At 35.0% G+C, this 14,033-nt stretch overlaps 1 protein-coding gene across 3 annotated transcripts in view; it reads left to right on the forward strand.

Moving 5' to 3' along the window:
* LOC122808938 overlaps nt 1-14,033 on the forward strand; it is a 636,015-nt gene that overhangs the window by 297,478 nt on the left and 324,504 nt on the right. For all 3 annotated transcript variants that reach the window (XM_044080096.1, XM_044080086.1, XM_044080104.1), the window contains exon 3: nt 7,361-7,681. In XM_044080096.1, coding sequence (XP_043936031.1) covers nt 7,390-7,681 — 292 coding nt within the window. In that variant the 5' untranslated portion in view covers nt 7,361-7,389. The remainder of the gene's footprint in view (nt 1-7,360; nt 7,682-14,033) is intronic.

A 14,033-nucleotide genomic window follows, 5' to 3' on the forward strand; every position in this document is an offset into this window, starting at 1 on the left:
ACAAAACATCGACCAAAGCAAATTGTTCATTCATTATAGTGACACCACACCACAGCAACACACAGTACATTGAAAATGGAAAGAAATTTCCTTTCCCAATGTACTTCCCATAACCAAACCACTCACTCAATGGCAATTTGTCTGAATACTGATAGGCTATGGAAATGGCTCTTTGCAAGGTAAGCTGCACCCCACTCCACCTGAGTAATGGATGTTTCCCCAAGCTAACTTGCAGCATACAAAAAGCCCTTTCCATAAACTACCTTTACATGGGATAGCTCAGACACTCATTACACATGTGCGCTAACACTACATCTAATGCCTAACACTCATATTTGCACATACACTAAATATATCCTATTACCTAATTTTAACCTAACTCTAAAACATACGCACAGACTCACACTAAAATTGCCTGCCCCGCCACTTACTTTTGTTAACCAGCCTGAACTTGCCCAAGTTAATGTTTTCATAGAACGTCTTTTGCTCATATCTTATAGCTGCTCACTTATATTGCACAAATGTGCGTTGATCAAGTCAGTTGTAACTACACACAGCAACAAGAGAAATTATATCCTAACAGAAGTCATATTTTTCATGAGTTCTCAAATGCATTTCACTACAGCTTAGAGGAAACCTCCCAGCCTCATTAACATTTTGCAATCTGAACTTTCTGCTGAATTCAAATAAAGGTCATCCTTTTAAGGATTTAGAACTCCAATGTAAGTTAAACCAACAACTTGGATATCATGGCTATCACTAGAAAACACAATGCATTCCTCAGATTTGCTTTCACACACTGAACCGGCAGCCTTAGTGGAATCCCTTACATGACATCTAAGGTCAGGGGATATTCTGCAGATAATTAGATGAAAGAAGAGCAACACATGTTGAAAAATAATAGAAAAAAAGAGAAACAACAATGTAAACATGAAATGATGATGAGAAACCACACAAGACATTAAAATAAAAAAAAAACATGAAGGTAAGAATAGTGAGAAATCACTTTAATGTTCATGGTAACATTTCTGTTTGTGACCTCTAATTTCTGACCACTGATCACTGTCTACATGAAGCATGCATGATGATTGGACGGCACAGCGGTAGCATTGTCACCTCATAGCAAAAGGTTCTCTGGTTCGATGCTGGGGTGCCTTCTGTGTGGAGTCTGCATGTCCTCCCTGTGTTTGTGTAGGTTTTCTCTGGGTGCTCTGGTTTCCTGTCACATTCAAAGACATACATCTGGAGCATTTCTCCCTGGGCCTCTGTTGAAAGTTGGCTACGTTCCAAGTCAGACTTTCCTGGTAAACAAATGTTAAATAAATAATAAATGATCCCTGTATCTGTTTTTTATATCTATATCTATCGATATATATATATATATATATATATATATATATATATATATATATATATATATATATATATTATTTCACAGAGACTCTTGTTTCCTCCTCAGAACATGCCTATAGACTGTCTTCTCAAAATTGTAATAACCATAATGTTAACCATTGCTCTTGTGACCCTGGTCATGCCTGGAAAATGTTTTAAAAGGGCTATTTCACTTACCAGATTAGCAAACAGATAAACTCTTGTGCTTATAGTGTTACAAATGTGCCATTTGTATATAGTCCTTTTTTCTTTTAATTACTGCTAGTTAATGATACTAAGACATGTCTTATGATTGAGTGAAATTGTCTTAAATAAGGAAACAAATATGCAGACTAGTAGTTATGTGTGAAACAAACTGACCAATCCAGAAGATTTGACTGATGAATATATTTATTTATTTAACATTTGTTTACTGGGAAAGTCTGACTGGGACAGAGCCCATTTTCAGCAGAGGCCCAGGGAGAAATGCTACAGATGCATGTCTTTGCAATGTGGGAGGAAACTGGAGTACCCGGAGGAAACCCACATGAATGCATGGAGAACATGCAGACTCTGCACAGAAGGCACCCCAGCCAAGAATCTAACCGGAGAACCTCTTGCTGTGAGGAGACAACTCTAACCGCTGCACTACTGCTCCACCCACATTTGTCTTGATTACAGCATCAGTCCCTCCACTTACATACGGGTCTATATTATATGCTCAAAGAGACTTTTCTTTGAACATATAATCATCGACACCTAAAGAGTGAATGGTCTAAAGCACAAATGGCCACGTCCGTGAATTTTTTCTCAGGAAAAAAATTCAGTTGACCGTTATCAGGAATTGTCCTTTTCTCCAACGTAGAGCAATCTCGGAGTTGGTATATTTAGTTAGGGGGGTGGGGGGGTGAAGCCCCCCACTTGATTAGGGTTTTGAAGTTTGTGTTTTTTGTTTGCAGCCCCGTGAATTTTTTTCCTGTGGAAAAAATTCACTGACGTGGCCGTTCATGCTTTAGAGTGTTCACTCATTAGGTGTCGATGATTATATGTTGGAAGAAAAGCCTCTTTGAGCATATACTATAGACCCCTTACATACCATGTAGACATCTTATTTAGGAATAATGGGTGTTTCTCTAAAGGTTAATAAATAACTTAGGTTATACTTCTGCAGAGAGGTGAGCAAAACCATACTTTCTATTTATTTGCCTTATTCAGTGTTTCTGTACTCTGTCTCCATGGCAATTAGGACAGGAGAATAACAGGAATTTAGATGACTGATTCCATTTTCTAACATATTCTTGGTTTCTTGAACTGCATTAGCTGTGTACTGTGTTTTGTGTAATTTAATGTATGGCAAAGTAGTCTGCCCAGGTTCTGAAACACTGACCTCCCACATCGTGCTTCCAACAAACTTTTACGGTAGTGAGTCTGCATGTACTCAGAGGAAGAGAGAATATACCATACCTTTAAATATCTTTATTCTGATATTATCTTGCAATTCATTAGTAACAAATGTTGGCATTTAAGATGCTTATGTTTACAGATTAAACTGTCTTTCGGCTTTTCCCAGTTAGGGGGTCGCCACATCAGAACTCCAGTCCTCTAATTATTGGCAGTGAATTTTTATGGTGTCTTAATGTTGGAAATTTATAAATGAAAAGCGAGGAAAAAGTGCCTCAATTCAAACCAATAACCAAAAAATAAGGAACTGGAAGGTATACCAGTTAAAACCACAAACTTTATTAGATACAAACTGTGAGAACACAACAAAAACGAATGCCTTAACTGAATCACTGCATTTTTGTCAGTACAACTTCATCAGATGAGCATACCAACTTCTACCACCATTTTTATATAGTCCTTGATTAATTTTTTTGATTGTGTCTTTTGGCTTTTCCCAGTTAGAGGTCGCCACAGCGGAACTCCGGTCCGCTAATGATTGGCAGTCGATTTTTATGTACTGGCTTGCCAGGCCTGATGCACAACCTTCAACGAAGGTACGCCCATTCACACATGTCTCCACGCAGAAGACGCTGTAGCTGAGAATCGAACCAGACAGCATCTTACTGTGAGGCGACAACGCTACCGCAGCACCACCACCGCGGGTCTATAGTCCTTGATTAATTAATTAACAAAAATCCCAAGTTTAAATCCACAGTACAAGATTGTTAGCTGCATGAGAATAAAATGCAATAGATAAAAAAAAATTATTAAAAACATTTAAAAAAATAATAAGTGCAAAATGACAAAAACTGAACTTTGAGTACAAACAAAACTGTAGGGTGCACGTAAACTATGCATATATATGTAAAATGCATTATGTTTAATATTACTCATAAAACTGAATGTCTTAAAAGTGAATATATAATTACATAAACTATTGTGTAAAAGAGCACCCTATGCTGGATAAAACCATTAAAAGTACAAAAGTGTGTTTATTTATTTTATTTTATTTTACATTTGTTAACTGGGGGTGTCTGACTGAGCCGAAAAGGCCCTTTTTCAGCAGAGCCCGGGGAGAAAAGCTCCACAAAGAAAAATTACAGACACATTTAGTTATTTAGACATGATCAGTATACACACATATTACAAGAGACATGTTTTTACAGTGGTATGCCGCACATAAACACTTACAGTGGAAAGAACAATCAAAAAAATATTAATTTTAAAAATAAAGGTAAGTAATAGATTTGTGGTGTACGGCTGAACTTTGGAACGTAGGTAGAATACATACACAGTACACAGGTACAGTAATACATTGTAGATTAGCCAGTGTTTGCTCTAGATTTAGTATGTATATGTTATCCGCTTTCACTAGCCTGGGGAGCAATCATGGCACTGCCAACTTTGCTTGAGATGTTGCCTGATGAGGTCTTTAAAGGAGGCTTTGGATGATGTGTTTTGAATGCTAGTAGGGACAGAGTTCCATTTTTTAGCCACTGAACTACTATATAGTGCATCTCCAAAGCTATTGTAGCTGTTGGTGACTTCTAGTAGTAGTTTGCTTGATGATCTAAGAGGCCTTTTGGCTGAGTGATGTTGTGCTAGGTTTTTGAGGGCAGGACACTTATTGGTGAGGTAATAGATAGAATGACAGAGGCAGAGCTGATTGTAGGTTAGGAGGTTGGGCAGTTCAACCCAGTGGAGCTGTCTCAAAGCAGTACAGTGATGAGTTCTATATGAGCAATTTGCAGCAAAGCAGGCAATTCTGTTATAGCAAGCTTCCATTTTGCTTAGTTCAGTTTTGTTGAGATTAGTCAGAATGGGAGATGCATAGAGTAGGGTGGATAGAAGTTGGGAGCGAGCAATGGCTGATCTTGTGTTGTTGGTAAGAAATGGTTTGATACGGTAGAGTGACCCCAGTTTGGCATGTACTTTTTTAATAGTTAAGTTCAGATGACTATCAAATTTTAGGTGGGAGTCTATGGTTATTCCCAATAGCTTGGCCTGTGCCACTGGAGCAATTGGAGTAGCATTTGTGGAGTAGATAGTGAATTGACTGTTAGTGTTTTTGTTAGAACTGATTATAATCATAAACTGCGTTTTCTTTGGATTGAGGATAAGTTGGGCTTTGGTAAGGTAGTTTTCAACGTCAGAGAATGCTATTTGAGTTGTTTGCAGGAGGGTGGGAATGTTTTGTGCAGCACAGATTAAGATAGTGTCATCTGCATACTGAATTATAGATGCATGCTGTGTGGAGGTGTGGAGGTCATTTGTGAAGACTGTGAATAGTAGTGGTCCTAAGATAGAACCCTGTGGGACTCCTATAGTTATGGGCAGCTGAGGAGAGAGAATTTTCCCATTTCACAGCTTGGTACCTGTTAGTTAAGTAGCTTTGGAACCAGGTAAGAGTGGAATTAGATAGATGATATTGGTTTAGTTTGTTTAGCAGGATTTGGTGTGAGACTGTGTCAAATGCTTTGGACATATCCAAAAAAGAATTGACACTTGCAGGCCTTCATTTTGAGATGGTTTACTGTGTCTGTGAAGCAGAGGAGAGCTGTAGTGGTACTATGGGCAGGTCTGAAACCATGCTGAGTAGGTGACAGGATGTTGCAGTCTAGGAGATAGTTTAGCATCTGGGTATGGATGCATTTTTCTAGGATTTAGGCCAGGGGGAGAGTAAAGCAATGGGTCTGTAGTTATTAAGTTCAGTGGATGTCCCACCTTTATGTATGGGTGTAACATAGGATATTTTCTAGAGTTTGGGCACATAGTTTTCAACAAATGATCTGTTTATGAGAGTGGAGACTGGGATAGCAATAGCATCTGCTGTAAGTTTCAAGAAATAGCTGGGGAGTAGGTTGGCTGCTGTTGATGAGGTTTTTAGTTTGGAGAGCATGCTTTTGATTGAAGTGGTGGAAACTGTTTTGAGGGTAAAGCTTGTATTAGAGTTATTTATGTTGGGGGGGATAGTGAGGAAGGAGCTGTCCTGTGATACTAAGGATAGAACTGAGTTCACAAAGTGGGAGTTGAATTGTGCTTAAATGGGAACTTTAGTGTCAGGGGTGGTTGGTTTGGGGGTAGCCTTTTGGGTGGATTTTAGTAGCTGGTTTACATTTTTCCAAAATGTTTGCGGGTTGTGTTGGTATTTAGTTTGTAATGTTGTGTAGTAGGATTTTTTGTCCAGCCTAATGCATTTTTTTGCACAGTTGCGCAGTTCTTGGTGCTTAGTTAGGCTTTGTGTTTCTTTGTTTTTTTGATAGTAACACCAGGCAGTGTCTCTGGACTTGAGGATTTGTTTGGTTTCTTTACTGTTTGAATAAAACTACCCATTTTCTAAGTTTAGCTGCCCTCAACTTTAAAACAGGCTTCAATGAAACCATGTCATTTAAACCAGGGTGTTTGATAGCTTCCAGCACCAACTGCCAGTACAATTCCCTGTATTCTACACGTGTCTCCCAAGGGCCACCTCTAGGGTCAATAGGTAGTGTCTTGATTACAAAAAAATAAAAATCTATTTGTGTACAATTCAAAATGTGTTTATATAAAGCATTGTTTGTATTCATCTTTCTTATGTCGTATCTGTGCTCATACATTCTCAGTTTTAATTTTCTTCCAGTTTTGCCTAAATAAAATGCATCGTATTTGCCACACAAAGCTAAGTAAATGATATTGTGTGTGTAGTATGTGTCACCAGTTTTGACATAAGGACATTGAGCTCAGCTACCACATTTAAATGTACTCCTCTTGCCAGAATTGCAGTTCTTGGCCCATTCTATAAATACATTTAAATGGTTTGTCAAAAATGTATTGCAAATCAGAAGTACTAGCAAATCTACATCACTCATCTTCTATGATGTTTCTGGACAGCCCGGCTTCCCATCATAACCAAAGGGTATACTTTTAATGGTTTTAGCCAGCAGAGGGTGCTCTTTTACACAATATTTTATGTAATTATATATTAATTTTTAAGACATTAATTTTATGAGTAACATGAAACAGTATGCACACACATATGTATATATATATATATATATATATATATATATATATATATATATATATATATATATATGTATATTTTATGTGCACCTAACAGCTTTATTTGTATCAAAGTTCATTTTCTGTCATTATGCACTTATTAAGTTTTTTAAATGTTTTTAATAAGGTTTTTTCATCTACTGCATTTTATTCTCATACACCTAACAATGTTGTACTGTGGCTTTAAACTTGGGATTTTTGTAAATTGATTAATCAAGGACTATATAAAAATGGTGGTATAAGTTGGTATGCTCATCTGATGAAGTTGTACTGATGAAAACACGGTGATTCAGTTAAGGCATTTGTTTTTGTTGTTCTCATAGTTTGTATCTAATAAAGTTTGTGGTTTTAACTGGTGTACCTTCCAGTGCCTTATTTTTTAGCTAATGCTGGAAATGTATCCACTTCTAGTTGACAGTACTCAGAATTAACACTAATCATATATGAATTTTCCTCATATTGTTTTATTATGTGAAATTACATATTATGTTTATTTTTTATACAGAGATACTTAAAAAGCCAAACATAACAATAATGATCCAAAATACAACATTTCATGGCAGTGCAGTCCAAAATGCTACTTTCCTCGGCAGTAATGTGACATTTGAATGCAGAAGAAGCAGCAAGAGCAACGACAATTACACAACTTGTTTATTGTGTAAAAATGATAATCCTGTGGACAATTCAAGTACCCCCATTGACCATAAGTTTCAGTATGTCATTCAGAATGCTACAGCAGAGGATGAAGGGTTCTATTCATGTGTGTGTTACACTGCACAGAAAAATCAGACAAAAAGAAGTTTCCGTATCCCTTTAATCCTGAATGGTAAGTACATACAGCATACTTGGGCTTTTTTGTTTTTATTATAACTAAGCATTTCTAATTCCAAGCAACACAAACATAGATTTAAAATAGTGGTCAAAACTCATCCAGAAAATAAATTAGTAAACTTACTGAGCTGAAAATATTTAAGTATTGCCTACTCTGTGAATATCCAAGGAAAACCGTAGTCCAAAGCCAAAAAGAATTTATTAAACAACACTATAAACAAAATAAAATGAAATGAAATGAATTGACCTAGGTTTCGTCCTTAATAAAGACTTCTTCAGAATGCATACCAAATCCATACTCGCCTATATATATTAACACAATTCACACCCCTTAATAGAACAAATTAATTAATCTTAAAAAATCACGTTGTTAAAAAATGAATGTTAAAATGCACAAAATATATAAAATATATGTTGGATAATTGATCTAAATAGCCCCATACAAATATATTTATATTAAAAATTGATAATTAAAAATTGATAATTAAATATTCTACCATATTAAATACAAAAAACACACAAAATTACCCAATAATGTGTTTCAACCTTAAAAAAGGTTTGATAGAACAATAATCATTTAAACCAGGGTATTTGTGTGCATCTAACCTAATCTGCCATCTAAATCCACATAAATCAAGGTGGACATCCAATGTCTTCCCTTGTAAATCATGTTTAATTTGTTGCACCACACAAAACCTGAATTCATGAGTAGGATTACTGGCTACATGCCTAGCTAATGCATTAGTAGGTTTTAGATGCTTGATATCCAAAAGATGCTCTCTAACCCTTTCCCTAAACTTTTTACATTTTTTCCCTATATAAAATACCAAACATTGTTGACATTTACCAACATATACCACATTTTTGGAAAAACAATCATAATGACCTAAAATATAAATATTGTATTTATTGATACTAAAATTATTACCTGTGGGCATGGTGTGTGCACAAATGGAACATCTGCCACATTTAAAATTACCAATAGTTCTATTGGTCTCCAAAGCTTTTGGGTAAGAGCATCTTTCGATAATATCCTTAAATGCACAGTCTTTCCTAAAAACAAAATTAGGACTAGAACCCCACTCGATACCAGTATTATTATCCAGGTGTAAAATACCCCAGGTTTTTTTTGATCATACTAACTAACCATTCTGAATCACCATTGAAAGTCAAAATAAACAAAAAAGGGCATTCTCCCATCATATCCTTGCCTTTAGAATGAATTATTTGCTGAATTACATTATGATTACCAAGAATAGGTGTGTATATACCTGAATCCCTTTTATGTTTAATTTCATGAAATAACTCCATACATAAATCCCTTGGGTATCCCCTGTTCGTGAAAAGTCCTATCATAAAATTCAACTCATCCACAAATTCTTGGTTGTCACTGACCATCCGAGCAGCTCTGACCATTTGGCCTTTTATTATTCCTCTTTTTTGATGATTAGGGTGCCAACTGTCATATTGCAGATACGAATTGGAGAAGGTAGCCTTCCTATATATACTAGATTTAATATTCATGGAAGCCCTCTCTAACGTCAATTTAACATCTAAATAAGCAATAGTGTCCAAGCTATACTCATAAGTGAATTTTAAAAATTCTACCGAGTTATTAATATAACCAATAAAATTTACCAACTTATCAATTTCACCCTCCCATATGATAAAAATGCCGTCCAAATATTGTGTATACATCCTAATATTATCAAAATACACACTATTGAATACATACTGTTGTTCCCAAAAAGCCATGATGTAATTTGCATAGGTGGGGGAACAAGCGGCCCCCATGGCCACTCCAGTACACTGCTTAAAATAATGTCCTTCAAAGAACAAAAAATTATTGGTTAAAACTGCTTCCATCAATCTAATATATGTATTAATCTTATCTTGTTAATAAATACCCGTAGACCGTAACTGATGTTGTAACTATGTAAGACCTACTTCATGTGGAATGACTGTAAACAAATTACACACATCTATAGTCAAAAAAACAATATCACTATTAACCTTAATATCTCTAACCTTCTCTAAAAAATCCCAGGAATCCTTAGAAATATAAGGAAAGCCTTTTAACCCTTGTTTCATATGATGATCAAGAAATTGAGTAATAAAACAAGTTTTACTATGCTTTCCATTAACAATAGGTCTGAATTTAACGTTATCTAATCCCTTATGGATTTTAGGAATCCCAAATATATTGCTGACTACTGGGTGTGCATTAGACATAAATTCAAATTCCTTTTCAGTTATTTCTCCTTGAAACAACATATCATCCAACATAAAGTCTAGTTTCTTAAAAGCAACATTAATTTCATTCATACTAACTTGGGTGTACACATCATCATGTAACATAGACATCATAATGTTCACATAATCATTATTGTCAACAATAACTACCTCGTTGCCTTTGTCCAGCTTCATAATACGGATATTATTAATACTTAATATTTCCTTAATTAATTTTGTCTCATTATCAGTCAAATTGACGGGTATGATCCTAGAATATTGTTTAAAATGCTGCCTAATCTCCAATTCACACATTTTTTCAAATAATGCTACCAACGAATTCATGGGTGGGTTAAATATACTGGGTTTTAACAGAATTTCCTGTTTCTCCGCACCACCATTATTACCAAAAAAGGCCCTTAAGTTCATTTTATGCACGAATAATTTCAAATCTATAATCGTGTCCACTAGATTTCCTTTTTTACAAGGTACATATGTGAAGCCTTTAGAAAACAAATCCACATACTCCTCACGAAAAGCATAATAAGAATAATTATATAATTTAAAATCATGTGCATGATTTTGTAACACATGGAGGTGACTTAAAAATCCACTTTGTGGCTGTACCCCTACCTCATCCCCTAAATCTAACATGTTTAATAAATTGTTATTAGTATTTTTAATATCAAAAATAATTTAATTTAAATTAAAATCATAATCATGTGGCTGTACTTGTAAATTTCCGATCACAAAATTCTCCCCCCATGTATGTCATTATATTTACAAGAATCAAATACTAACCCATCAAAAAACGACATACAATTGATATTACAATTGTCCAAATCTGAACACTCAACAAGCTCATAATCAGCACGATTATTTATCATTCCAGTCTGATACTTTGAGCCCCCTTTCCTAGATGTACAATCTTCAGACAATGAAAAGATATAATCTTCTTGAACCGGATGTATAGTTAAGTCTAATAGCAAGTCCTGGTCTTCCCCAGCATTCGGAATGCATTACGAGTCAGACTCATTATCCAGTTCTGAAAAAATGTATTCTTTATTGCAAGCTACTAAACACGAATTTACTGCACAATCCTTTATACTTTCATTGTCCTTAGAAACAACTTCAACTTCCAAACAAATATTGGTTAACGACTCAACCACGCCAGTACCAATATTACTGTCACACCCTGTCCCGAAAATACACATATAAGGGGAAGTATGGTAATATATAGTTCCTTCTAAAACTATTACCTCGCTCTCCATGCACCTTCCTGTGGCTTCACTGGCTGTGGCTCTGGAACAGGGAGGCATCCAGTCTGAACAAGAGTTTGTTCAGACTGGATGCCTCCTGTTCTGGAGCCACAGCCAGTGAAGCCACAGGAAGGTGCATGGAGAGCGAGGTAATAGTTTTAGAAGGAACTATATATTACCATACTTCCCCTTATATGTGTATTTTCAGGACAGGGTGTGACAGTAATATTGGTATTGGCGTGGTTGAGTCGTTAACCAATATTTGTTTGGAAGTTGAAGTTGTTTCTAAGGACAATGAAAGTATAAAGGATTGTGCAGTAAATTCGTGTTTAGTAGCTTGCAATAAAGAATACATTTTTTCAGAACTGGATAATGAATCTGACTTGCAATGCATTCCGAATGCTGGGGAAGACCAGGACTTGCTATTAGACTTAACTATACATCCGGTTCAAGAAGATTATATCTTTTCATTGTCTGAAGATTGTACATCTAGGAAAGGGGGCTCAAAGTATCAGACTGGAATGATAAATAATCGTGCTGATTATGAGCTTGTTGAGTGTTCAGATTTGGACAATTGTAATATCAATTGTATGTCGTTTTTTGATGGGTTAGTATTTGATTCTTGTAAATATAATGACATACATGGGGGGAGAATTTTGTGATCGGAAATTTACAAGTACAGCCACATGATTATGATTTTGATTTAAATGAAATGATTTTTGATATTAATAATACTAATAACAATTTATTAAACATGTTAGATTTAGGGGATGAGGTAGGGGTACAGCCACAAAGTGGATTTTTAAGTCACCTCCATGTGTTACAAAATCATGCACATGATTTTAAATTATATAATTATTCTTATTATGCCTTTCGTGAGGAGTATGTGGATTTGTTTTCTAAAGGCTTCACATATGTACCTTATAAAATAGGAAATCTAGTGGACACGATTATAGATTTGAAATTATTCGTGTGTAAAATGAACTTAAGGGCCTTTTTTGGTAATAAGGGTGGTGTGGAGAAACAGGAAATTCTGTTAAAACCCAGTATATTTAACCCACCCATGAATTCATTGGTAGCATTATTAGAAAAAATGTGTGAATTGGAGATTAGGCAGCATTTTAAACAATATTCTAGGATCATACCCATCAATTTGACTGATAATGAGACAAAATTAATTAAGGAAATATTAAGGATTGATAATATCCGTATTATGAAGCCGGACAAAGGCAACGGGGTAGTTATTGTTGACAATAATGATTATGTGAACATTATGATGTCTATGTTACATGATGATGCGTACAGCCAAGTTAGTATGAATGAAATTAATGTTGCTTTTAAGAAACTAGACTTTATGTTGTATGATATGCTGTTTCAAGGAGAAATAACTGAAAAGGAATTTGAATTTATGTCTAATGCACACCCAGTAGTCAGCAATATATTTGGGATTCCTAAAATCCATAAGGGATTAGATAACGTTAAATTCAGACCTATTGTTAATGGAAAGCATAGTAAAACTTGTTTTATTACTCAATTTCTTGATCATCATATGAAACAAGGGTTAAAAGGCTTTCCTTATATTTCTAAGGATTCCTGGGATTTTTTAGAGAAGGTTAGAGATATTAAGGTTAATAGTGATATTGTTTTTTGACTATAGATGTGTGTAATTTGTTTACAGTCATTCCACATGAAGTAGGTCTTACATAGTTACAACATCAGTTACGGTCTACGGTATTTATTAACAAGATAAGATTAATACATATATTAGATTGATGGAAGCAGTTTTAACCAATATTTTGTTCTTTGAAGGACATTATTTTAAGCAGTGTACTGGAGTGGTCATAAAACTTGTTCCCCACCTATGCAAATTACATCATGGCTTTTTGGGAACAACAGTATGTATTCAATAGTGTGTATTTTGATAATATTAGGATGTATACACGATATTTGGACGGCATTTTATCATATGGAGGGTGAAATTGATAAGTTGGTAAATTTTATTAGTTATATTAATAACACGGTGGAATTTTTAAAATTCACTTATGAGTATAGCTTGGACACTATTGCTTATTTAGATGTTAAATTGACGTTAGATAGGGCTTCCATGAATATTAAATCTAGTATATATAGGAAGGCTACCTTCTCAATTCTGCAATATGACAGTTGGCACCCTAATCATCAAAAAGAGGAATAAAGGCCAAATGGTCAGAGCTGCTCGGATGGTCAGTGACAACCAAGAATTTGTGGATGAGTTGAATTTTATGATAGGACTTTTCCCGAACAGGGGATACCCAAGGGATTTATGTATGGAGTTATTTCATGAAATTAAACATAAAAGGGATTCAGGTATATACACACCTATTCTTGGTAATCATAATGTAATTCAGCAAATAATTCATTCTAAAGGCAAGGATATGATGGGAGAATGCCCTTTTTTGTTTATTTCGACTTTCAATGGTGATTCAGAATGGTTAGTTAGTATGATCAAAAAAACCTGGGGTATTTTACACCTGGGTAATAATACTGGTATTGAGTGGGGTTCTAGTCCTAATTTTGTTTTTAGGAAAGACTGTGCATTTAATGATATTTTTGAAAGATGCTCTTACCCGAAAGCTTTGGAGAATAATAGAACTATTGGTAATTTTAAATGTGGCAGATGTTCCATTTGTGCACACACCATGCCCACAAGTAATAATTTTAGTATCAATAAATACAATATTTATATTTTAGGTCATTATGATTGTTTTTCAAAAAATGTGGTATATGTTGCTAAATGTCAACAATGTTTGGTATTTTATATAGGGAAAAAATGTAAAAAGTTTAGGGAAAGGGTTAGAGAGCATCTTTTGGATATCA

The sequence above is a fragment of the Protopterus annectens genome, chromosome 1.part1, assembly GCF_019279795.1.
Source record: "Protopterus annectens isolate FY-2018-M chromosome 1.part1, PAN1.0, whole genome shotgun sequence".
Lineage (NCBI taxonomy): Eukaryota > Metazoa > Chordata > Ceratodontiformes > Protopteridae > Protopterus > Protopterus annectens.